This window comes from Canis lupus, chromosome 1 (assembly GCF_011100685.1).
Source record: "Canis lupus familiaris isolate Mischka breed German Shepherd chromosome 1, alternate assembly UU_Cfam_GSD_1.0, whole genome shotgun sequence".
Lineage (NCBI taxonomy): Eukaryota > Metazoa > Chordata > Mammalia > Carnivora > Canidae > Canis > Canis lupus.
Genome location: NC_049222.1, coordinates 92673287 through 92699802, shown reverse-complemented (window position 1 = coordinate 92699802; position 26516 = coordinate 92673287). Strand labels below are relative to the sequence as shown.

The 26516-nt window shown below is 37.1% G+C and overlaps 1 protein-coding gene across 19 annotated transcripts in view; it reads left to right on the top strand.

Moving 5' to 3' along the window:
• Positions 1-26516, top strand: part of RFX3 (regulatory factor X3) — a 289026-nt gene that overhangs the window by 34285 nt on the left and 228225 nt on the right. For 5 of the 19 annotated variants that reach the window (XM_038527186.1, XM_038527183.1, XM_038527190.1 and 2 more), the window contains 2 exons: positions 1334-1363; positions 1897-1974. The exons of 9 other annotated variants lie outside the window; for them this stretch is intronic. In XM_038527186.1, coding sequence (XP_038383114.1) covers positions 1968-1974 — 7 coding nt within the window. In that variant the 5' untranslated portion in view covers positions 1334-1363; positions 1897-1967. 5 more of the 19 variants (XM_038527184.1, XM_038527187.1, XM_038527194.1 and 2 more) reach the window with 3 other exon arrangements.

Below are 26516 nucleotides of genomic sequence, written 5' to 3'. Positions count from 1 at the left end.
GAAAAATAATTGTTTTTACATATAACATAGATTATAAGACAGTGATTATAATATACTTCACATTTACATAGTAGATCACACCTTACAAACTTGGTTTGTGTGTTTAGCATTTTATTTAGCCTTTCTCAGCTGGTCAGTTGTCGTAGGGAGTAGGGGTTTCTCCATGTTTTGCATAGGGCAACGAGGACTGAGAGAGGTTAAGAAACACCTTTGAAGCTCAGAGCTTGGTAGATGGATGATCTAGCATGTGAACTCAGATCTTGTGACTCTTCCTCTAGGATTCTTATCCACTGTATTAGTAATTTTCAAATTATATTTTCCGATCAAAAGTTTTCAGGAGCCACCCTTGGGGATGTTGGTGGCTGGAAGATCAGGTTCATTTGAAGACAGGGCTTCAGAGCCACTGCTCTATACTGCTTCCTTTTGTGCACGGACTATAAATTAGAGCAGCAAATTATACCTCTTGTTTTGTTCTTACATTCTGCTAGAAGCCATGATCAAGGTCATATACTTGTTTTCCTATTGGCATTGTGAGTGTAGAAACAGGAATTAGACCCTAGGCATTTTCCTTGACTTCTGTTCCTCTTCTACCAGCATTTACTGAATTAACACAGTACATAGGATACACTTTTTACCAGGGCCAATGATGATTGCTTCTAAAATAGTATAGTTTTAACAATATAAAATTTTATAAAGACTAAAATATGAACTGTCCATATTAAATATGTTTTGTCTTGGCCACAAAGTGACAGTAATAAGCATTATCATTTTTTATACAATTTAAAATATTGAATGTACTTCATAATCCCAAGTCTGGTAGTTAAGTACATTGGTTCTTAAAAGTGATTTCTGTAAGCCTTTGTGTAAAGCCTTGAAAATTCTAGGATGGATTAGCATTTATAATGGTAGTAATGTTAATAGTGTCAAAAGTGTCAAAGTATGGTTCCTTCGCCATATAGAATTCTAGAGCCTTCAATGATAATAGATTCCAAAGTATGTTTTTACCTTACTGAAGTATGCATTTAAGCCTTATTGTATTGTGAGAATCTATGAAATTAACTTATGTGCAAATAGAAGAGAAATCCCTTCAGTGGTCCAACTGAAATGTTATGAAATTTAGTAATGGTTAAAAGTTAATAACAAATTCAAGAAGAGAGTAATGTTTAGACTCAAATCATAGCATTCTACAAATTGAGTATGTGTTAACAGTTTTGTGGTTTGAAAAATGAGCGTGACTCTGGAGTATTCTTTTTTTTTAAACTTAGGTCATTGAACTCTTAGAGTGCTAAACTAAACACTTTAAACTAATAATGTTCCATTATTTTCTCCATAGCTCATTATGGACAAGAGAACAACTGGAGAGGTATTGGAAAGGGCAGCAGAAAGGGCATTGACAGGAGTGAGGAAAGATTCAAGTCTTGGAAGTTACTTGTTTAGTTTACGGAAAGAAGGAGGAGAAAGACCTTAAAATCTGTTTTCGAACTTCTTTGTACTTTATTTTCTTTGGTTACAAACTTTCAGCTGAAAATAATAAAGCATCTAAATGACAGGTATAATAGAGCCTGAAGTTACGGCCTTGAAAGTCAGACCTAAGTAGAATGAGCTTAGGTTATAGAAGAGATGATTTTAATTTGTCATGAAGAAGACACTCCCTAAAAGGTCATTAAATTCTGAAGTGGCAGTAGAGGGACATTTGGAGGTCATACCCCATAAAAATGCTTATGGCCAGAATGGTTATTCAACCAAATATATATTTTAGCCTTAAAATCTTTACCAACCGGAAAATTCTTTGATTTTAATTGTGCTGCTGAGAAGAAACAATGCAATATGTATATAAATATGCTCATAAACTAAAGATGATGCATGTAATTTATGGAAATCCCCTTATTTTTTCAGAGACAAATGAAGATAAAATTCTAAGTACATGTTCAGTTTGGGATCATAGGAACAACTAAAATGCCCATACTATGAGAGGTAATATAAATCCCATATTATTATGTGCCCTTAAAAGATAATTGATAAAAAATACAAAGGAAGGCAACAATTAAGAATGTGAGAAAGGTGCCGTATCCTCTGGCAGGTGGTCTAGTGCACATAGCCCATGGGTTTTGAGGGAGTCAGACCTGAGTTTGAATCATGGTTCACTCACGTAGCAATTCAGTGTTCTTATTAATAGGAGGAGAATAACTGTTGCCTTGTAGATTGTGAAAATAAATTAGAGATACATGCAAAGTATACAATCCAGTACTTGGTCCTGAGCAGAGCTTAACAAGTGATAGTTCTCTTCATTCTCCCTGTTAAGTCTTATAGTTTTTCTAGGAGTTTGAGTCAGGAAAACCAATATAACAGAGAGGATAAAGAGGTAAATTGAACTTTGGTCATTTTGGGGATAGGGTTCATTCAATATACTTTTTCCATTTACTATTTAACTTCTCAAATTTTGCTATAGTCCTTCTATGCTCAGCAAGAATTTCACTGTTTTTGTTTTTTACATTAAGGAGAAACCAGTTTTGATCCTACCTGGAGCGAAATCTTCAATATCAGCCCCATTTTCAGGAAGAAAACTGTTCAGTTATGAGTAGGAAACTGCCTGTGAAGCAGAAATTAAGCATCTTTAGATCTTAACTCCTAGAGAAACTCCCTATTATAGAAAGGAAGTAAATGTTTACTTAAGAGTTCAGTGTGACAGATGCATTATTTTCTTGCAATTTGTGGGCAGTATACTGTCATTTTGTTTTATTTTAATTAGTGTAATTGTCTTAAATTCCCTTCTGACCTGGGCTTACCCCTATCCTACCTCCTCCCACCCCTAGCTAACACAAGTCAGCTAAATCCCTTAGCTAGCTTGCAGGATCTTTTATCTCATAGAATAACTAGTTAGCGTTTTGTAACAGTCACCAATGTTAAGTGCTACCTATGTGTCAGGCACTGGGGTAAGTACCTTCTACTTACAAGAACTTCACTATCACATTATCTCTTCACAGGAAGTAGGTACTACAGATCCATGATCCCTTACATATGTCTGGATTTCAGAAGGGTCTGAAAATCGCCAGTTTGCCAGTTTGTAGCAAAGCTAATTTAGCTGTAGAATCTGAACGGGATGATATAAGGCTACTTGAGTCTTTGTTTATCCCACAAATTGACCAATCATCCATTTAGCTACAGAAATGTTAATGTGTATGATTGTGTGTTGCTCCCCCAGGTACACCTGGGGTGTTACATATATGTGGTATTACTTGCCAAAATTACAAAAACATTTTTTTGAGTCATGTAACATATCTGGCCCAGGGTCTTAGGATAGGGAGTTCTGTTTCATTGTACCATTTTGTAGATGAGCATTTAGAATGTAGTAAGTAAATTGCCAAGGTTTGGATGGTATGTTAAGATGTTAAGGAAATTACTCAGGTAATGCATGGTAGAGCCAAATTTAAATGTAACAGCCTTACTCTTAAACCATGTGCTGTTTTACTGCTCACTTGCCAAGGCAAGATTGAGCTTAGTTGGCGCCAGTACATCTGTCTTGAGTTGACACAATTGCACATCTTTGCCAACAGAGGAAGACTTATATCTGGATGTCTGTGATGGAAGATAATCCTCTTATGATTTGTATTTGGGTGTGGACTGGTATGCTTTTCTACATATTTTGGGTATAGATATGTCTCTTCATAGAATTTCCCTAAGTATAGTGGAGCACAGCTGCAAAGAAGGTCTGTGGTCAAGGTGGGAAACTGGTTCCTCCCTTGTCACTGCTCATTATTTTACATTATTTGTATCTCACTCAGTGCTGGAAATGGCTTGTTTTGACTGCACTCAGCACATAATTATTTAGTGCCTTCTGTGTAGTAGGCTAGAAATAGAACATTGAATGAGAAGATCATGGTCCCTCATGAGGACAATATTGTCCATGTAGATGGGGCAGTTCTTGGTGGGGTACTCTGTGTTATAGCATGTGTTAGTGTCTGTGGGCCAAAATGGCCATCCCTGATCATTGTGACAACCAAGATGGCCCCAAAGGTTTCCAAAGATCACAGGTGGAGCACAGGGTAGAGGTGTATCTGGATGGCATTTGGACTCTTAGCCCTGAGGATACCAGCTGCCTACTTACCCATCTCCTATCCAACTTATTGAATAGTTGATTTTAAGCATTTGTTTTTTTCTAGAATGCTGGCTTCATGCAAAGTAAACAGAATTGAGAGATCTATAAAGCAAATCACTAAACTGCTGACACTTCGGCACAATGGCCAGACTGAAAAGCAAGATTAGTTGTGGATAATCTTACCCATGGCTAATTGAGAATTCTCATTATACTGTGTAAATAAAGAACATAAGTTAATAAGCAACCAAGTTAACATACCATGTGATGCTGGATTTCTTTGTAGAATCAAATCAAGCCAGGACTTTGCATATGCAAGTTATTTCTCAGATGTGTACTATAGCATGCTTGTGTTAGGTGTATTGTGTCATGTTTAAACATTCCTGCTTCACTTTCTTTTTTAAGTGACATTTAAAAAAGAGATTGCAATAATAATTTATGAGTGGAAACAGTCCTATGAAGAATTTATGATTTTTGATTTGTCATTTGAAGGAGGAAGAAATGTAAATTTTTATTCAGTATCCATATCAACTGCTTTTTAATCAGTATTTTATAGTAAAGATAATAGTATTTGGAAGTTAATAGAACCTCATGCTTATGATAGTTGAGATTATTTTAAATGAAAATTGTTGTGTTAATGATGACAAAAATTGTACATGCTTAATGTAAAACATTAAAAAAATACAGAAAGGTACAGAGGAAAGTAAAAAAAAAAATCACCATTCTGTTCAAGATGACATCACATCTGCTCACAAGAATACTGTCCGCTCTTCTCAGGATTTGTCTCTTAGTGAGTGCTTTGGTTGGTGCTCACTCTGGCAATCTGGGGGGTACTTCTGCTCACACATATGTACTCTCTCTCCCCTTCAAACACAAAAATATGTGCACTTCTCTTAAAAACTGGGTTATACAATTTGTTTTTTTTAATTTTTTTATTTTTAGCTTTGACACTCATACTGACATTGTTTTTTCATGGCAAATAACATATTAGTACCATGAAAGTATTTATTTAAACAATTATGTAGCTAATATTTAAGTGGCATTCTATAGTTTGGTGTTACAGTTATTGTGTATACATCTTTGTGCAACATTCAATTTCCTTTATATATGAGTTGTTAGGAATAGAATTACTGAGGAGAAGGCTGGGTATATCTTTTTTTTTTTTTTTTTTTTTAACTAGCAGACTGCTTTCTAGAAAGCTCATGGCATTTTATATTCTCAAGAATAGTGCTGGGTGTTTTTTGTTTGTTTTTAAGAATAGTGTTTTATTTATTTGAGAGAGTGTGAGAGAGCATGTGTGCAAGTATGCATGTGAGCAGGGAAGGAGAGGGACAAAGGGAGAGGGAAAGAAAGAGAGCGAGAGCGAGAGCGACCTAAGCAGACTGGGAGCTGAGTGCTGAGCCTGACCAGGGGGTGGCAGTGGGATGGGGGCCAATCTCATGATGGTGATCATGACCTGAGCTTAAATCAAGAGTCAGATGCTTAAGGGACTGAACCACTCAGGCACCTCAAGAATAGTGTTTTAATGTTTTGTTTCTTTGCATGTTGTCTGACACTGAGTATAATCATTGTAATTTTTTTTTGTATTTTTGCCAATCCTATAGTTTAAAAGAATGCCTCACTTGGATTTGTGTTCCTTTGATTATTCGTGACAATATTTTTTAAAAGTATATTCACTAGTCATTTGCATTTTTTTCTGTGGATTGTCCATTTGTATTGTTAGTCCATTTTCCTGTTGAGCATTGTCCTTTCTTCCTTTTTAAAATTTTAAGATTTGTTCATAATATAAGGATATGAATTTTTTTGTCATTCATACTGTCCATATTTTACCATTTAAAAACATTTGCTGTTTTGGGGGGCTTTTGGGACATTTTGGCATGTAAATGTGTCACTTTTTTTTTTCCATTTGGTACTCCCACATTATGATATGACTATTATAATGCATGACATCTCAGTAGATGTTTAAAAATTAGATGTTTAAAAAAAGGAAGGTACTTTTCAGATGGGAAACCATTTTGCAGGTGAGGAAGGCAATGGATTGCTTATGTTAATTTAGATATGTTTGTTGTGATTACATTTTCAGTAGCTGTATATAAAAATAGAGATTATGAGAGGGAGATACTTTGAGATAGTTGAAAGACTCATTTTAAGCCAGATAGCCCTGACTTTGTTTTTAATTTAGACAAGTATTTATCATATACCTATTATACTTTAAACATTCATAATAGATTTTTCCACTTAGTAGTTGTGAAGCTATGGGTATGTTTGTACTAAAATTCTTGACTCACTTTATTTATTTGTAAAAGAGGGATGATACCTACCTTGTTGACTTATTATAAGGGTTAGTTACAGTTTACCTAGCAAGACCTGACATATAATTAGGCAACAATAAATCATAGTATTGGTTTCATTATTCTTCATAGTAAAAGAGTGTAATGTACTTTTAGCCCATTATGATGTATACTATCATTGCTGTGGTAGTGATTTCACATATGAGTAATTAACTATGACTGTTATAACTTTATTAATAGAGAAAATGGAGCCTAGCTAGGTTGGCTACCCTTAGGATCCTGTCAGATGAATAATATATTTATTAGCATTTTAGTTTTCAAAGTTTCTTCTCATTTTTTGTCTTACTTGTTCTGTATAGTCTTACGATAGGATGGGCAGGGACCATGTAATTTTTCAGTTTATAATCGAGGAGCTGAGGCTTTGAGAGAATAATTGAGTTGTCCCAAGTCATGTGGCTTATAAGTAATTAATTAGGTTTATATTTTTTTTCTACCCATTATTAAGAATCTCAGTGAACCCAGATTGACTCTCATTGTGGTAAGGAACAGAGAACGAACCTGACTATAACTGCCCTGTCTTCATGTAGCTTTAGCCATTTTATAGTTTCTTGTGGTTGCTCCTATTCCAGTCCTTTGGATGTTGGTCCTAATGTTGTAGATGTCTATTGCATTGATGGTGGTTGCAGTGAACCTCACCTCTGGATATTTGCACACTTGCAAAATCCCTTCCTTTCAACTTGGAGTGAACCTGCAGCTTACTTTAACCAAAAGAATGTGACAGAATTGAAGCTTTTCCTGATCTGGACATAAACCTTCAGAAGGCTGTGTAGCTTTTGCATTTGGGTTTTTGGGACACCTGAACCATCGTGTTAGATATTTGGTTACTATCCTAGAGAGACTATGTGGAAGGTAGGCTACATGGAGAGAGAGAGGCCTGGAGATGACATGGAGAGAGAAGCCCAGTTCCCTTCTGCCAGCTGGAAGCAGTGCTGTGAATGAGTGATCACCGGCAAGATGAGCAGAAGAACTGCCTTGTTGAGCCCAACCCAAATTGCAGAATTATAAGCAAGTAAAATGGTGTTTTGTTTGTTTGTTTGTTTGTTTGTTTTGTTTTTAGCAGTAGGTTTTGGGGATGGTTTTTTTTTTTTTTAATTTTTATTTATTTATGATAGTCACAGAGAGAGAAAGAGAGAGAGGCAGAGACATAGGCAGAGGGAGAAGCAGGCTCCATGCACCGGGAGCCCGATGTGGGATTCGATCCTGGGTCTCCAGGATCGCGCCCTGGGCCAAAGGCAGGCGCCAAACCGCTGCGCCACCCAGGGATCCCTGGGGGTGGTTTGTTAAACAGCAATAAGAAAAACAAAAGAAGGGGCACCTTGCTGACTTAGTAGAGTCTGTGACTCTTGATCTTGGGGTTGCAAATTTGAGCCTCATGTTGGGTGCAGAGATTACATAAAGAAAAGAAAAAAAAAAGTGTTCTTGAAAATAAAAGTTTTTGCTAAAGGATGTTTACTTTTCTTGACCTGTTGTGGTGGTGTTGGGCTTTCCCTGGCTTGCCAGTATCAGACAGTGTTAGAGATAATAGTGATAAATAACTTCCTTTAACTTAATGACATGGGCCTAGCTGATACTTGGTGATTCTCAGGCAAACCTGCTTTCTATTTGATGAATTCCTAGAGAAATTTCAGGAGATAAGGTTGCTTCCTGTGTTCAGGTCTCTGAGTCCTCTTTGCTGTTGCATGTCCTTCTCCCACTCTCTCTGGTGCTTTTGATTCTTGTTAGAACTGAATTGGATTTGGCCTAAGTCAGCCAAGCAAGACAAGGGTAAATAGCCTTTCTTCCTCCCTTGAACTTGTTCCTGTTCTCCAGAAAAGACCTCGGAGGCCTTTTGGGGCTGAGAGGGGCCAAGACCAGCAGCCACCTTTATTTTTCATCCTGCACATACCACTTAACTGGAGAGATAATACACAGTGAGATGCTGCTTATGCAGTTTATGTTTCCCTCTCAAACATCAGTTTGTTTCCTATTTATTGCAATATACATTTTCCCCCATAAGTTTCCGTTAGATAAAAGAATCAATCATCTAAAGATGTCTACTTAAACAATTTTTTAAACACTTTTTTTTTTGTTAAAATGCTTTTTTGTCTTAAAAACTACATAAAGATAGGTTTAAAGTAATGCAGAGCTTGATTGGACTTCCAGATTAGCAGAGTGAGGGCCTCAGAGCACTTGCTCTTCCTCTACAACAGCAAAAAACATGGGCAAAAAAATTAAAATCAACTATTTCAGAATTCTGGTAATTAACCGAAGTCAGCAAATGAACTGAAAATCATCTGTCTGAGAGAATAAAAAAACAACTGAAACCTGGAAGACAGTGGGGTCTGTGACATTTTAGCTTGTGGATGCTTCCATCTTCCCTCCCTCTCCAGCTTGGTGGTATAGCAAAAGCTGGCAGCATTGCCCTCAACTGAGAGAGATCTGACCACTTCTGGAGACCCATTAAAAGTACTGTCCCCAGAGCACAGTTAATATTTTGTCCAAACTTGTGGCTCCCTGGGAGAACTGTTCTCAGAGAGTGGTTGGCTATTTGATTTGACTCAGAGCTCTGCTCAGTTGGGGGAAGAAAAAGCCCCCAGGGCTTTGCTGAAACAACAGCGAATGTTGGCAGCATCTCCACTGCTTGAGGCTTTTTATTTCAGTTGAGGCAAACCAGAGCCTGGCCAGAAATTCAAAAGGAAATCCTGGAGAATTAGCCAACCATAGGGAACTCTGAAAAATCCCATCATATTCCTGGATATCTAAAAGGCTGTGCTATGTTCAAGGGTGTGCACATTTCTAGGAAAGACCTGGAAGAGTGGAGGATCCTCTCTGGTCTTGAGGCTCTACAGAAGGAAGCAGAAGGAGAAGCTAGGACTGTCTCATATGCTGCCTATGGTCTGAAGGTGTGACTTGTCACAAAGATACCTTTGGCAAAGGGTAGAAGACATTCAGGCAAGACATTTAAGAAAATCTTCTGACTAACCATTGGCTGACCACTAAATTACATGGATATAGGTGTGACACGTAGGAAGCCATGCTTAAAAATAAAAACAAGAACTTAAAAAAATCTAGCAGAAAGCTCCATTGCCACACATTGCAAGGAATAAGAGAGTCCACAGAATTAGTTCATTAAACTGCTATACAAGTAGCATCCAACAGAAGAACGATAACAAAACAAGTGATCAAAAATCTTGGCAGTGTGAGGATTCTGGTGCCAGAGTTGTTACAATATATTATCTAAAATAACCAGATTTTAACTTAAAAAATTGAGATACATGTAAGAAATGGGAAAATGTCATACATAGGAAAAAAGAAACCCAAAGCAAAAGCCAGTCATTAGAAAAATGTCCCTGTGGGAACCCAGATATGGACTTCATAAACACATACTTTCAGCTATTATAACTATATTGAATGAACTAAATGAAACCATATCTGAAGAATTAGAGGAAAGTCTGAGAATGGTATCTTACCAAAGAGAGTATCAGTAAACCTAGAAATTACTTAAGAAGAACCATATGGAAATTCTGGAGTTTAAAAGTATGATAGCTGAAATGAAAAATTCACTAGAGGATCAGTAGCAGGTATGAGCAGAAGAAAGAATTAGTCACCTTAAAGGTAGCTCAATAGAGATTATCCAGTTTGAGGAGTAGAATGAAATAAAAATGAACAGATCTTCAGGAGACCCTGTGGGTCACCATACAGTACCACTGTATGCATAATGGGAGGCCCAGAAGGAGAAAAACAAAAGAAAGAGGCAGAAAGAATATATAAAGAATTAATGGCAAAAAACTTTCCAAACTTGCTGAAAAATATTAATCTGCACATGAAAGAAACTCTCCAAACCCAAAGTGATCCACACTTAGACACATCGTAGTTACATTTACAAAAGTGAAAGACAAAGAGAAATCTTGAAAGCAGCAAGAGAAAAGGAACTTGTCATAAAAGGGATCCTCAGTAAGATGAATAACTGACTTCTTACCGGAAACCATGGAGGCTAGAAGACATTTTCAAAGTGTCGAAAGGAAAAAAAGACTCAATTAGGAATTCTGTGTCTGGCTAACGTCTCCTTCAAAGATGGCAGGAGAAATGGAGACATTAACTAAACCAAGCCAACCAACCACCACCAACAAAAAACAACAAAGCTAATCAAACAAAACAAAAACCTGGAGAATTTGTTGTGCTAGCAGAACTGCCCTACAATAAATAGTAAGGAGAGTTTCCCCTTTGGGTTGAAATAAAAGGACAGTGAACTGTAATCCACATAAAGTAAACAGCAGTGACAAAGGTAACTGCATAGTAATTATGAAAGACATACATATGAAGAGACACATAAATACATTTGTCTTTATATATTTTTTTTCTCCTGTTTTGAAAGACAACTGCCGAAGGCAATAATAACAAACCTATTGACGGGCTTATAATATATAAAGAGGTAGTTTGTTTGACAATAATAGTAAAAAGGGAAAGAAATGGAAGTATATTAGAGGAAAGTTTTAAATTATTATTGAAATGAAGTTAGTGTTAATCCAAATTAGAATGTTTTACGTTAAAATCATGTGTATAATTTCCAGGGCAATCACTAAGAAAATGACTCAAAAAAGATAGTGGAAAAAAGAACAAGGGAATGCAAAAGGCATGCTAGGAAATTTGTTTAACACAAAAGAAGGTGGGAATTGGGAGAGAGATTTACAGAGCTCTAATATAATCTTGTAGAATGGAGGTTATAATGTAACTTCAATGTTAAATAAGATATTTGTAGAATCTTTAAGGAAATGTTACCAACAGAGCATATTGGTTCATGGATCCTTCTATGGGGCTTGATTTTGTGGTACTACCACATACTTATCAATAGATTTTTAAAATATGGTACAAGGAAAATGCACTAAAGTGAAGACAGTGTGAAGTGATTCAATTAACCCTTGGTTCTGAGGTTGCAGCGATGTTTCCTTGGAGATGAAACAGCAATAAATGGAAGTGAGAGATCCCCTTTATTTTGTTCCTGAAAGCTTGGGTATGGAAAATTGTGTCCTCTTCCTTCCTCTAAATGTGGAAATGAAAAGATGAGCAAAGGGCTCCGGAGAGCAGAGTAGATGCTGGGAAAAATTCATCTGGAGATAAATGCACATAGGAAAGCACTGTTGAATGGAGAAATGTTCTGGGAAGAGTATTTCAGAAGGCTTGAGAGGTATTTTCTATTTGCATTTTCTGCATATTGTTAATTTTGTTCTCTATGGGTGCACTGCTCAGTAGAGAACCCATCTCATCACAAGGATTGTTCATTGCTGTGTAGAGCTGCCACAATGATAATGTATTACATATGCCTTCAGAAAATAGAACCGATGTTTAGCTTTATGGTATGAAGACAGTTTAATTATATCAAACAATACATGTAATTTCCTTATTATAGGAAAAGTGATGAAATTGAATTTTCTTACTGCTGATTTAAACAATCATTTAAAAATGAAATTCTCAATCTGTTTTCAGTCCCAGCACAGTTGAAAAATATAGCACAGTTGCATCTGTAATGATGGCTCACTCAACTGGGAACATCTCTCTGGGTGAGAATAAGTAATATTTTTAAAGACCTCCAAGTAATTCCAATGTGGCATACCTCCTTTCCATTACAAATAACACATTTAAATCATAGATTCCTAGACTCTTAAAGAAATTAGTGCTACTAAAAGATTACAGTGATTAAAAATGAATCTACTCTTGTGAGACTCTTTGGTTTTCTTTTTTTTTTTTCTCTTTGGTTTTCTTAAGCAAGTTATGTTGAACATTTCTGTTATTTTTTTTTTTGTAGTACCTTTCTGAGACATTTTTATTCCGAGTTTTTAAAAAGCATATTAACCATTTTTAAGCGTGCAGGTCAATAGTGTTAACTATATGCACATTGTTGTACAACCGATCTCTAGAATTTTTCATCTTGGAAAACTGAAACTCTATACCCATTGAAGAATAACTCCCCCTTTTTTCTCTTCCCCTCAGCTTCTGATACCACCAGTCTACTTTGTTTCTTTGAGTTTGACAACTTTAGGTATCTTATATATGTGAAATGATGCAGTATTTGTGTTTTTGTGACTGTCTTTTTTCACTTAGGATACTCAGGGTTTATCCATGTTTTAGCATTTGATGGGATTTCTTTCTTTTTTAAGACTGAATAATGTTCCCTTGTATATGTATACCACATTTCTTTATGCATTCATCCATTGATGGATATTTAGGTTGCTTCCACCTCTTGGCTATTGTGGCTAATGCTGCAGTGAACATAAGGGTGCAAGTATCTCTTTGAGATCTTGTTTTCAACATCCTTGGATCTGGATCCAGAAGTATAATTGCTTGATTGTATATATGCTAAGTCTATTTTTAATTTTTGTGAGGAATGTCCATACTGTTTTTTCATAATAGCTACATCATTTTACACTTCCTACAAATAGGATACAGGCATTTCAATTTCTCCACATCCTAGCCAACACTTGTTATTTTGTTTGTGTATTTTTGTCCTTTTCCTTTCCTTTCCTTTCCTTTCCTTTCCTTTCCTTTCCTTTCCTTTCCTTTCCTTTCCTTTCCTTTCCTTTCCTTTCCGGAGGGAAGGGAAGGAAGGGGAAGGGAAGGGAAGGGAAGGGGGAAGGGAATGGCCTTTCCTTTCCTTTCCTTTCCTTTCCTTTCCTTTCCTTTCCTTTCCTTTCCTTTCCTTTCCTTCTTCCTTCTCTCCCTCCCTCCTTTCCTTCCTTCCTTCCTTCCTTCCTTCCTTCCTTCCTTCCTTCCTTCCTTCCTTCCTTCCAACAGTGGCCATTCTTATCATTCCTAGGTTTTTACTGCTAGTCCTCTTCTGGAATTCATGTGATATCACATGAACATATTGCCACCTTATAAGACACAGTGAAGTTGCTTTTTTTTTTTTTTTTTTCTTTACCTCTAGTTTCTAAAATGATAAACTTGCTTTAAAGGCAAGTTTAGGGATTATTGTCACTGGACAGGCTCTGCTCTTATTCTCAAGAAGTCCATAAATGTTACATCTGTAGATGCATTACTTCAATGTGTAACTAATGTGCTTTTCTGACTCTGAACATTGGTTGTCTCAATTTCACTTGCCCTGTTGCATCTGCTTGTGAATCTGTCATCCATTCTCCACAGATTTCTTGCCTAAGTGGGGTTGTATTACCAAAAGCTTTGATTCAGTGCTGGTAGACCAGCTACCTTCCAGTGCCCTATATTTGATGATCCTGCTTAGACATTTAATAGGAAGTACAGATTATAGATGGTGTCTGTGATGATGTTCAAGGAAACAGATATAATGCTTATTATAATCCATCTAGTCCTCACAGCTGTGTAAGTTTTTCTTTCTTCTTTTTCTTTTTATTTTTTTAAAGATTTATTTTTATTTACTTATATTAGACAGAGAGAGAGAGAGAGGCAGAGGGATAAGCAGGCTCCATGCCGGGAGCCCGATGCAGGACTCGATCCCGGGACTCCAGGATCGTGCCCTGGGCCAAAGGCAGGCATGAAACCGCTGAGCCACCCAGGGATCCCTCTTTTTTCTTTTTAAAGATTTTATTTATTTATTCATGAGAGACACAGAGAGAGGCAGAGACACAGGTAGAGGGAGAAGCAGGCTCCCTGAAAGGAGCCTGATGTGGGACTCAATCCCAAATCCCGGGATCACACCCTGAGCCAAAGGTAGACGCTCAACCACTGAGCCACCCAGGCATCCCAACAGCTGTGTTAAGTTTGAGTGTTTTATATTTTACAGATGTTTAGATTGATTAGGATTCAGTGTTGTTTCTAACCTGCCTTTGATGCTTCCAAAGACTATACTGAGGTGTTGTAAGATTGAGGATAATACACATAAATCTTGATGCTGCCACCTGGCTGAATTACACCTTTGTATATGTTTCTTATCCTCTCTGAGTCAGAAATCTCCTCTGCAAATTAGATAGTGATACTTAACCTTTTATCTTAAAAATGTTCACCTTAAAAATAAAATCATCATGGGTTTATTTGGGAATAGCAGAGAATTGCAATCTGGGAGGTACAAGCTATGGCAAAACCATTGGAAAGTCTGGAGAACAGAGGAAAGATAGTTCTTTCATAGAAGGAAGAGGCCTTTGGGATAATGGCTTCTATTGGCTGGATTGTGAGTGTGTCTCATTGGCTCCACTGTTGCTAAGGCAGAAAGAAACCTTCCTCCTGCCGAAAAAGTGAAATAGAAAGGTCTGCTGTTTTCCTACTGGATTTGCAATTGAAGAGGAATGGTAGGGCTCCATAGCTACCCCCTGCTGATCTCTCAACTTCTTTCTAAATGAGGTTTCCTTTTAATTTTCACAAAGGACTCATTAGTACTATGGGCTTGTATTTTTAGGAAGTCATAACCAAGGAGGCTATCATGTTAGCATTTCCCTCTTATAGTGAAGGTGAAAGCATTTTTGTACTCTAGTGGTAACTAAGTGGCCCATATCTGACAGATAGTCTTTTGAGGAGTTTGCTTTTCACAGTTTGTCCATTAATTCACAATATCATTTAAAACAATAGGTCATAAAAAATGATGTGTACATCCATTAACATTCTATTTTAACTTAAAACTTGTAAATGGACTGCCCTTCAGTTAGGAACAAGGCCTTTTCTTGTAGTGTTGGTTTGCTGATTGGAACAAGTCTTTCATTAATCTACATTCATAACAGATCATTTCCAGTTAGCACATTGTTTCTTTAATGCATATTTAAAATTTAGACAATTGAAAAGCAGTGATTCTCAGTGTGGTTCCCAGCCCAGCAGCATCTGCCCCACACAGGTGCAGATTCTTTGGTTTCCCTCCATACCCACTGAATATGTGGGAGTGAGGCTAAGAGAGTGAGGCTAAGTAATCTGTTTTCATAAGGTCTCCACACTAAAGTTTCAGAACCACCATTTCTATATTTTAGATTTCCCTCATTTCTCTATTTCTTTTTTTTTTTTTTTTTAAGATTTTATTTATCCACTCATGAGAGAGACACAGAGAGAGAGAGAGGCAGAGACACAGGCAGAGGGAGAAGCAGGCTCCATGCAGGGAGCCCGATGTGGGACTCGATCCAGGGTCTCCAGGATCATGCCCCGGGCTGCAGGCGGCGCTAAACCGCTGTGCCACCGGGGCTGCCCTTCTCTATTTCTTTTACACATTTTAACAGCAATGTTTGTAGTGACTTGCCTTTAAATCTTTCCTAAGCTTTTGATTTCGTTTTTGAAGATAGAATACTGTTTATTTTTACTTTTGTGGCTGATTTAATATTTAATTAGATTAGCTAATTACACTAACAATAAAACTCCCCTAATCAGGTTTCGGAACAAGAACTACTGGTGTTGGAAGTACATACGACTCACTCCTGGGAACCAAACTATGAAGGGCACTCCACAGCATAGTCTGTAGGCTGTGAGTTTTCAGCATACCCTGGGCATCTGTCATTGTGGCTGGGGAGGAAGGGGAGAGTGTGGTTTCCTGTAGCAGGTTGGGAAAAGGAAAATTGATCAAGAGAGCTTCTCATATAATATTTTTCTATGTAGGCTTATAGATTTCTCTGATTTGTTTATCTTTTACTTTTACCCTTTACTCCATGTGCATGTTTTAGACTTTTATTGGTTTGTAACAAGTCTTCTTTGCTAGACCTTGGGGCTTGAAATTTGCTTTTGAAAACTCCCACATGTTTTAGGTCAATATTATGGAGAAACGAGAGAACGCACTCAGTGGTTCATCATGAAGATGTGTGCCTACTATTGTTGACAACCAAATGGGAAACTGCATAGCAGCTAATACCCGAGGAGCAAACAGATGGATATGTTCTTTCCTAGCCTGATACTATAGCTTTTCATCCAGCTTAGAGTGCATATTTTAATTTTGGGGAAGCCAGTCATATGTGGGAATGATTCCATTCAACGCATCATGATGGCCATTTGTACCAAAGTGCAAGGGAAGTATTTGCTCACCATGGAGATACTTCAGGGATTATATAAACCAATCTGGAATTGGGTCTGGTGAATTGAAAACATTGCTCTTTGGCAACATGCTGGATGGAATTTTGATTGAGTTGCTTTTTTAAAATGTATGCTTTAATTATTTGCTAATCTCAGAAAGGAGCCAAGCCTAAATAGTCTGTCTAAATCAACTATGGATCATCTTGTTACAGCAGTAGTTGGGTCATAGTATGGCTATGAAGTATGTTAATAGTAAAGTACCTAATGCAAAGAGAATAACTATTGTGTAACCACATCAGGATACTCTACCAGGTGGCCAGTTCCAGTAAAGCTCAGTGCTGGCAGCCCCACGGAAAATGTTCAGATATGGATTTGATATTGGTTAGCATTCGTTGTGCAGTGACACAGCAGTCCAGTAGTTCCACTGAGAAGGTAGTAGCAGCTATAAACTTGATTTTAAGAAGTAATGAATGTTGCTTCCACGGTTAAGATAGAGTGAAGTCTTTGTTAGGATTAGGCACTAAATCCACATATTTGATATGCGTAGCATAAATTGAGTCTATTTAAATTCCACTTTGCTGTCTAGAGAAGCATTTATAAAAGTAATGAAAATTTTAGTTTCATACAAACCCAAAGAAAAATGAGAACAAAAAATCACACAGAAAATAATTATTGAATAAATTTTTATTATTTTTTATTGAATAAATTTTGAATGGTAACTACAAGGTAATAATAGATATGTCATGCTGCCATTATATAACATCCCTCTGTAGTGTTATTATCTAGAATTTATAGATGGGAAAAGTGGATTAAGAAAGCTGATGACGGGATCCCTGGGTGGCGCAGTGGTTTAGCGCCTGCCGTTGGCTCAGGGCGCGATCCTGGAGACCCGGGATCGAATCCCACATCGGGCTCCCGGTGCATGGAGCCTGCTTCTCCCTCTGCCTATGTCTCTGCCTCTCTCTCTCTCTCTCTGTGTGTGTGACTATCATAAATAAATAAATAAATAAATAAATAAAAGAAAGAAAGAAAGCTGATGACTTGCCCAAGGTCATTTGACTGGTGGGTGGTGGAGCTGGGATTTGAACTGTGGTCTGATTAATACTAAAGCCCAGGCTTTTTAAATAATACTTTACACCTTAATATCCGGTGCTTTAATATTCCTGGCCTGCTTTCAAAAACTTTTCCTGTCAATTCCAGAGATAACATTCAATAACTTGACAACAGTGACCTTTCTAAACAAATAAAGAGTGTTACAGAACCAGATGGCCCAAGATTATATTTTATTTTTCTGGCTCAAAATAAATTGCTTGCTCTAAGGCTGATAAAGTCTAAAAAAGACCCTCTGTGTCCCAGGACTTCATCAGGCCACATGGCCAGCCAGTGCCCTTTATCATGAGCCAGTCACAAGTACAGAGCCTTATGTCTTTATACTATAATTTAGATTAGGGCCCTAATGAAAGGGCAAGAAGCTGCTTGGCTAAATGAGATCACTCTGGCCTTCGGTAATGGCAGTGCATTTGGGTAGAGAGATCCTGAGGAATTAAAGACAGAGACAGTACCACTATCTGTCCTATTAAGAGAAGCTCCCAAATTAGGCATCTTTTCTTCTGGTGGGATTCAAATAGAATTTTTCTAATAATTAGAAATCTTAATCTTGATCATTCAAAGTCCAAGTGGAGATCTTTTTGACAATCTTAGGCAAATATGTTAGAAAATAAAAATTCCGTCCTGGAAATATAAGTTACTGTATCACACATAAACAAAGCCTTCATGAGCTCAATTCTGCGCTTTGAAGTTCGGGTTTAGAGAGACCAGGTTACACAGGACAGGCATAGAAATGTTTCAAGGATGTTTCAAAGAGCCAACTTATAATTGACAATGAAGTAGAGTAACAGAAGAAACAGTGGGCTGGGAGTCAAGAGACCTGTGTTTAAGACTTGGCTTTGCCGTACTCTGTAAGAGTGATTTAAGTTCTCTGGCTCTCAGTTTTCTCATTTGTAAAATGAGGCCAAAATTGTATTACTTGCCTTATTTCATTACAGGGTTGTTCTGAGAACCAAATGAGAGAGCATGTGACGAAGTCACGGTGACGTACAAGTGGATGTTGTGGTTATGGTGGCATCTAGTACATAATGACAGCTGTCCTGAGTGTGAGCAGGACAGACCTGTATTTGGAATTGATCTGCGATTGAGTAGTTTGGTGATTTGGGAATTATAATGTTATCTTGAACAGACCAGAAAACTAGAAAAGATATAGCCAAGGGCTTCTTATCTGTTCCCAAATATTTTAACAAGATAAATAAACCAAAGAATATTAGAATGTTAGTGCTAGAAGGACCCTTAAAGGTCATCTATCTTACCCTCCTTATTTTAAGACAGAGGTCTACCTCCTAATCATATTTTTGTCATTTCTGCCATGTTTATGTGCATACGGAATAATACTGGTACCAGCATCATTAATTGTAAAGACATAGCTGGAGGTTTTATATTAATAATAGTAGTAATAAAGATGATTGCCCCTAGAATAGAGGAACTCCGGCTAGATGTAAGGAGAAGATTGTTAGATCTACTGATGCTCCTGCGTGGGCTAGGTTGCCGGCTAGTGGGGGGTATTCAGTTCATCCTGTTCCTGCACCTGCTTCTACCATAGAGGATGCTAGCAATAGGAGAAAAGATGGGGGGAGCAGTCAGAAACTTATGTTATTTATTCGGGGGAATGCCATGTCTGGGGTGCCAATTATTAGTGGATCCAGTCAATTTCCAAATCCTCCAATTATAATGGGTATAACCATAAAGAAAATTATTATGAAAGCATGGGCAGTTACAATTACATTGTAAATCTGGTCATCTCCTAATAAGGTACCAGGTTGGCCTAGTTGGGCTCGAATTAGGAGGCTTAAGGCAGTGCCTACTATACCGGCTCATGCTCCAAATAGTAAATATAAAGTACCAATGTCTTTGTGGTTAGTGGAAAATAATCATCGGTTAATGAACATAGGTAAAATGGCTGATAAAACCATCTCGCAATCTTGATACAGTTTTCTAAAAATGTAAAGCCAGAGAAGAATTCTGCTTGGAGGTAGTATCATGTTGTGAAAAGAGCCTGGGCTTTGTTGTCAAAAGCTAAGATGGAATCTTGATTCTGTCATTTACTAGTTTTGGGACAGTGGGAAATGTACTTAGTGTTTGGCATGGTGTACCTACTTTACTTATTTACCTACTGTGAAAGCCATGTCTGTATCTACACCTTAGCCATTTTCACATGTGGTTCTTGGGATCTGAGATGAGCTGGCTTTTTGTATCAATTATACTAATGATTCTTGATCTTTTCTCCCTGTCTCCAACAAACTGTGATCCTTAAGATTGCAAGGAGGAGTTATGGCAAATCAGAATCATGGAGTTGTATCAGGTATAGTTAGAAAAGGTTTCCCTTTGATGCTAGTTTAGGGACTTACATATGGAGCTATTTTTTTTTTTAACTATAATTGTGTTGGGCCATTTGTCAAATTGTTGTCTTACATTATTGAGTTTCAATTTATTTGCGTTGGTTTTGCCTATATTAGGGGTTACATGTGTTTAAAATGCATTGGAAAGTCAAATGGGCAGGTTTTTCAATATGAAATTGTAAAATACTATGAAGTATACTCCTTCATAGTGAGAAGGTCTCTTCTAAAGAAAATAGCAGAAAATAATGTTTTATCCCTGAAAACTCAGTAAGAACAAACGCAGAGGATATTTGCAGTCCTAATCAAGAGTAATGACCTTTGTGTACTTTTATAAGCACAATGTTAAGAGATTATTCTATAGTTTATATATTGATGACAATAGGTTTGTTTTTCTTTGACTTGTTAAGAATATTCTTTTAATTCTTACTTGATATCCTGGGATACGCAGGTTGATCCTTAACTCTGAAAAGGGAAAATTCAAAATCAATTGCTTATTGCTTCTAGATTCTTTTTTTTTTTTTACTTAAGATTATTTGTTTATTTGGCAGAGATATAGAGAGAGCCAGAGAGCGCTAACAGGGGGAGGAGCAGAGGGAAGAGGGGAGAAGCAGACATCCCCTGTGCAGAGAACCCTATGCGAGGCTCGATCCCAGGACCCTGGGATTGTGACCTGAACTGAAGGCAGATGCTTAATTGACTGAGCCACCCAGGTGCCCCTGCTTCTAGATTCTAATGGGACTGGACTGGAGAAAGGAAGCTCGGTAAATAAAGGGAATGATAAACCAGAAGCCCATGATTCAGTGTGAATTTTCTGTCACTTATCAGCATTTCAACTATGGACCGTGTTTCTCTTTCTCTCTCTTAATTAATTAAATAAACGGACAGAATTTCTTCCTTGATCACCTGTGACATAATTTCATTGTACCCAGTAGTGTGTGGGCTCTTATGAAGTTGGATTTTCTTAATATGAATTTGTGTGGAGAGGCATTACCTCTGTCGAAATTTTGGCTATATTAATTAGAGAACGGATATTAACAAAAAACTGGCAGTTAATTTTTGGGAATATTAAATTGGTGAAAAGGGATACAAATGTGTAGCTTTACATTTCCTCAACCTGTTTTTACATTGCCCTTCAGAATGTTTAGTATTTTGTAATGAAATTATGCTTTTGGGCAAAAGGAAAACAATCGGGCAAAAATATGAGAAATGTTTTCGGTTGTCCAAGGCTAATGTTGATTTAAATAGGTCTGGGTCTTCATGGTTGACAGCTACAGATAATTAGCTTTTTCTTCCTTAACAAAGAAAGCAAATGGAGCTGCAAGACATTCATTGCCTTCTCTGTCATCATAATAATAATGTATGTATTTAACTTCTCCAGTTCCTTAAATTGATTTAGTGCTAAGCTGCCTACATTACATGTAATAGGAGTGACAGGTGGAAGCTGCAGCACATATTTGCGTGGCAAACGCGAGCAGTGATTGACAGCAAAGTTCCTCTCTACAAGAAATAGCAGTGTTTGGAGCTCAAAAAGGGCCAGATACATAATTCTTAAAATTGTTGAGCAGATTCACCAAATGAATTTTAAAAAGTGATTGCCACTTGGTGCATTCGAGTGTTTATGCTCGTGGCTTTGGGTCAGGGACACAGACAGAATTTCACCTGATTGATGAATAGAAGGGAATTCTTATTAAGCACATTAATATTTGCTTAATTTAAGATTGATACTTCCAAATTGTAGATCACATTACGACTTTGTACACAGTAGCTGAAAATCTCCCTTCAGCTGTAACTGATTCACCTTATTTGGAAAAGCCAAATAATACATCAATTCAAATGAGAATTTAAAGACTAGAAATGAGGTGTCGATCCTTAAGTGAAAAATACCCGTTTTCACGTCTCTGAAGTTTTATCTCTGGAAAGGTATTCCTAAAAGGCTTGATGGTTTCTTTTGGTCAGAGAGTGGCAAAGTGTGATCGTCTTTCAAAAGTGCTCAAAATACCCTGCATTTCCTTTGTTTCTGTGACACATGCCCAACAGCTATGGTTGAAAAGACTCTTGGTGATTGCTGTTGAATAATGCTCTGTGATGAGCTCCGAATGCTGGTCTTCATATCATACCAGGGAAATGCTTTTTCTTTTGGTGACACCTCCTTCTGTGTCTGTGGGGTAGAAGGGGGAGCCTTACATGTCCTTGTACATTGGCAGCCTCTACTGGCCGTTGCAAAGAGCAACACTGACCTCTGGTTTTTTTTCACTGGAGCCTGGATTTGATTTTATTTGGGCTCAGCTCTCACTTCCTTGGTCCTAACTCTCTTTGTTATCCCCTTTTAAAGACTACTTTATCTGTTGGATATTGATTTATAGTTATTAAGTAGCTATTAAGCTACTAGTCTAATGTCTTTGCCAATTAACTAATATAGATGAATAGAATTCATTAGAATCTTGGGAGAAGTTAAAAATGTAACCTTGCCCTGAGAAATAATTTCTGTCTAAGAGGTAGGATAGATTTAATCGTTTTATAGATTTTAAAATACTTTCTTAGTTGCATACCTTTGGGCATTTGCTTGTGATTGGCAAATAACCTCAATCCCCTGAAAGAAAGACTTGACTCAATGATAGATTTAATTAAACAGGTATTTATTAATTCTTTAGAATTAGGTGTACCAACTATCTTAGAGGTTTCTAGAAAGTGGGTTTAAACTCTTATTGGGCTTTATGAATATGGGTACCTCTGGGGGTTGATAGATGGTCTAGATTTTTTAAGTATACACAATTAAAAATATCTGTAAATAAGATATCCCGTGGCAGTAAACCTTAGGTTATTTTGGTTTGAGGAGTTGAGACTCATGTAATATTTGAACTAATATCTTTGTGTTTGGGCATCATTTGGCCACAGTAGTTAATTACCATGACAAAATAGTTCCATCTGTTGACATTTCAATTTTAGCAGTGGCTCTACTGGTCTCCTAGTTATCTTTGAGTCTCTTGGCATTTTCAAACAAGACACCTAGTTGAATCTTTTGTACAGTTCCATGAATGATGACTTTCATTCCTATTGTTTCTACTGTCCCTGGATTATAATAAGGCAGGACTAGTTACATCTCCTTGCTTCCTTGAATTAGAAATTCAAGGGATGCCTGGGTGGCTCAGCGGTTGAGCATCTGCCTTTGGCTCGGGCGTGATCCTAGAGTTCTGGGATGGAGTCCCACATGGGGCTCCCTGCATGGAGCCTGCTTCTCCCTCTGTGTCTCTGCCTCTCTCTCTGTGTCTCTCATGAATAAATAAATAAAATCTTAAAAAAAAAGAATTAGAAATTCAACCCATATAACATTACCATATGTGTTTGGCTAAAACATTGCTTATATCAAATCAGACTTTTGTTTATTTTATTTTTTTAAGTGGGCTCCATGCCCAACGTAGGGCTCTAACCCACAACCCTGAGATTAAGAGTCACATCCTCTATTGACTGAGCTAGCCAGGTGCCCCTCACATCACACTTAAGAAAAAAAAGATTTATTGTTTTCTTGAATAGAGGAGCTGAGTTGTATAGAGGATAGAAAAAAGAAAAGAAGTGGGCTTTTTTTTTTTTTTTGCCCTGACCCTGGCTCTGGCTCTGGCTGTATGATCTTAAGCATAAAAATACTTTGCTAGGCCTCTGTTTCTCCATTCAATTAAATCATTTGTTGTGAAGATTGGTTGAGATAATGAATGTGAAATTGCCATTACTTTCACTGTGACAGGGTAAAAAGACCAAATTCCTAAATCTAGAATTTCTTCCCAAACAGCTCCATTTCTATACTCTGCCTGGCATGTCATAGGTGTTCTTGGATAATTGAATCCTATCTTTCCCAGCCTTATCTTGTACTTCTCTCTAATCTTCCAATTCAGGTAAGTAGTCTCTACTTTCTCCATTGAAAATGTTGTTCACATAGTTCAAGCTCTGTCTGTCTCACGCTCTGTCATTTTTTTTTCAAACTCTTTGTTCAGGAATGGTCAGGTCTCTCACATCTCATTCTATCCACTTTGCTTTCTTTTCAGCTATAGCGATCTTTACTACTCATCACCCTACTTTGGTATATTTAATATCTTAATTATTAATAAAAGTGTCCTGTGTGTCTGCCTTTTCTTACCCCATGTATTGTAAGATTCTGGAATATGGGAATAATAGCTTTGATTTTATATTACTCTTTAAGGATATTATTTTTTAAAGATTTTTATTTATTGAGAGAGAGAAAGAGCATGAGCAGGGGATAGGAGCAGAGGGGGAGAGAGAAGCAGACTCCCTGCCAAGTAGGGCGCCCAAAGTGAGTCTTTTTTTTTTAAGATTATATTTATTTATTCATGAGAGAGTAAAACAGGGACACACAGAAGCAGAGACACAGGCAGAGGGAGAAGCAGGCTCTGTGCGGGGAACCTAATGTGGGGCTTGATCCCAGGACCATGGGATCATGCCCTGAGCCAAAGGCAGATGCTCAACTACTGAACCACTCAGGCATCCCCCCCACCCCTTTTTTTTTTTTTTTAATACTTTGTTTAGCTCGGTGTGAGTCTTAATCCCAAGACCCTGGGATCATGAACTGAGCCAAAGATAGACACTTTACCAACTGAGCCACTCAGGCACCCCTCTTTAAGGATATTTTAATGTGACTTGTAATATATCCAAGTTGACATATTGATAAGTAATGGTTTACATTGTATTTGCCGGGATTTAAAAGTTTAGAACAAGGATTGGCGGTTGTTAGGCATGGAATACGTGATTCTGACAGACCACTGATACTCTGATTTATAGGGTAAAGTCTGGAGAGACCGCAGGGCTTTGGGGAAGATCTCCCTCTGGAAAAGTGTGACCGATATGTTATTATCAGTTAAAGAGTCTTCTACTTTAATAAAGCATCCTTTAAAATATAGATACCTTAGTAAGCAAATCCTCATATTGTAGTATAGTTTCCTTGTGAGTATAAATGAAATAAAAGGGTATAGAAATTGTAGGATTGAGGGAGAGACTGGCTTTTCCACTGATACCTTTTTTGATTTTTTTTTTGGTTTGTCTTTTTTTTATTTTTATTTTTTTGCATTGACATTTTTTATATATTCAAATCAAACAAAGTGCCATTCTTTCTTGGATAGGTAAGTTAGTTATTAGAAATTTCTACCAGTGTGCATCTTCAGTATATGTTTGCTATATTTTTTAACTGGCTTTATGGATGTGCAGTTTGCATTCAATATAATTCCCCAACTAAAGTGTACAGTTTGATGAGTTTTGGCAATTGTATTCAGTCCTGTAACCACTGTCACAATCAAGAAACACGACATTTTCATCACTGCAAAAGACTTGTTCCTTTTCTTTTGTAATTGATCCTCTACTCCATCCCCTGGCCTCTGGTGACCACAGATATGTGTTATGTCCATTATTGTCTTGCCTTTTCTAGGATTTCCTATACATGGAATCACATAGTATATAGGTTCTGTACTGCCTTTAGATTGTACCTAAATTTATATTGTACATGAAGCATGCAGTTTATATCTTTTCATTCCTGAGTGGTGTTTCACTGTGTAGCTCTACCACACTTTTTTTTTTCATTCTGTTCACTAATTGATGGGTATTTGGATTGTCTGTGGTTTCTGGCTATTTGGAAGAAAGCTGTTATGTATGTTTAGTACAAGTGTTTTGGCATATGTTTTATTTCACTCAGGTAAGTGAATAATTGACTGTGGAGTCATATGATAAGGGTATGTTTAATTTTTAAGTAGTTGGTAGTCTGTTTTCCAACATAGCTGTGCCATTTTGCATCCCTGTTGGTTGGATGTAAGTGTTCCAGCTGTTCTGTGTCCTTGAAGCACGTGGGATTGACAGTGCTTTTAATTTTAGCTATCATTCCATGACTAAGTAGCGGTAACTCATTGTAGTTTTAATTTGTATTTCTCTAAAATGACTAATGATGTTGAGCTTCTTGTCATGTGCTTATTGGTCATTTGAATATTGTTTTTGTTAATGTCCAAACCATTTACCTATTTTTTAAAAATCATATTTTTTATCTCCTTCTTATTTATTTCTTTTTAGATATTTAGATATCCTGGGTACAAATCCTTTATCAGAATTATGCTTTGCAAACTTTTTCCCCGCCATCTGTGGGTTTGCACTTTTGTTTTCTTGAATTTGTCCTTTCAAAGAACAAAAGTCTCATAAGGATAAAGTTTATCACTTTTCTTCTTGGGTTTTTTTTTTTTTTTTTGTGGAAGATGAAAAATTTTTGTCTAACAATGTCACTTAAATCGCCTCATGTTATCTTCTAGGAGTTTGTAATCTTCTTTTAGAGCTATAATACCTTTTGAGTTAATTTTTATATATGGTGTGAGATAAGTTTCATATCTTTCCATATGAATATCCAGTTTTACCCCCACCATTTGTTGAAAAGACTATAATTTCTTCATTGAGTTACCTTGACAGCTTTATTGAAAACCAATTGACCATGTAAGTATGGGTGTATTTCTGTTCCAATTTTATTTTAAGATTCATTATTTATTTGAGAGACAGAGTGTGTGCAAGCAAGAGGGAGGTTGTGGCAGGAGAGGGAGAGAGAGACTCTTTTTTAAAAAATTTTATTTTAAAGATTGTATTTATTTATTTATTTATGAGAGAGAGAGAGAGAGAGAGAGAGAGAGAGAGATACAAGCAGAGGGAGAAGCAGGCTCCATGCAG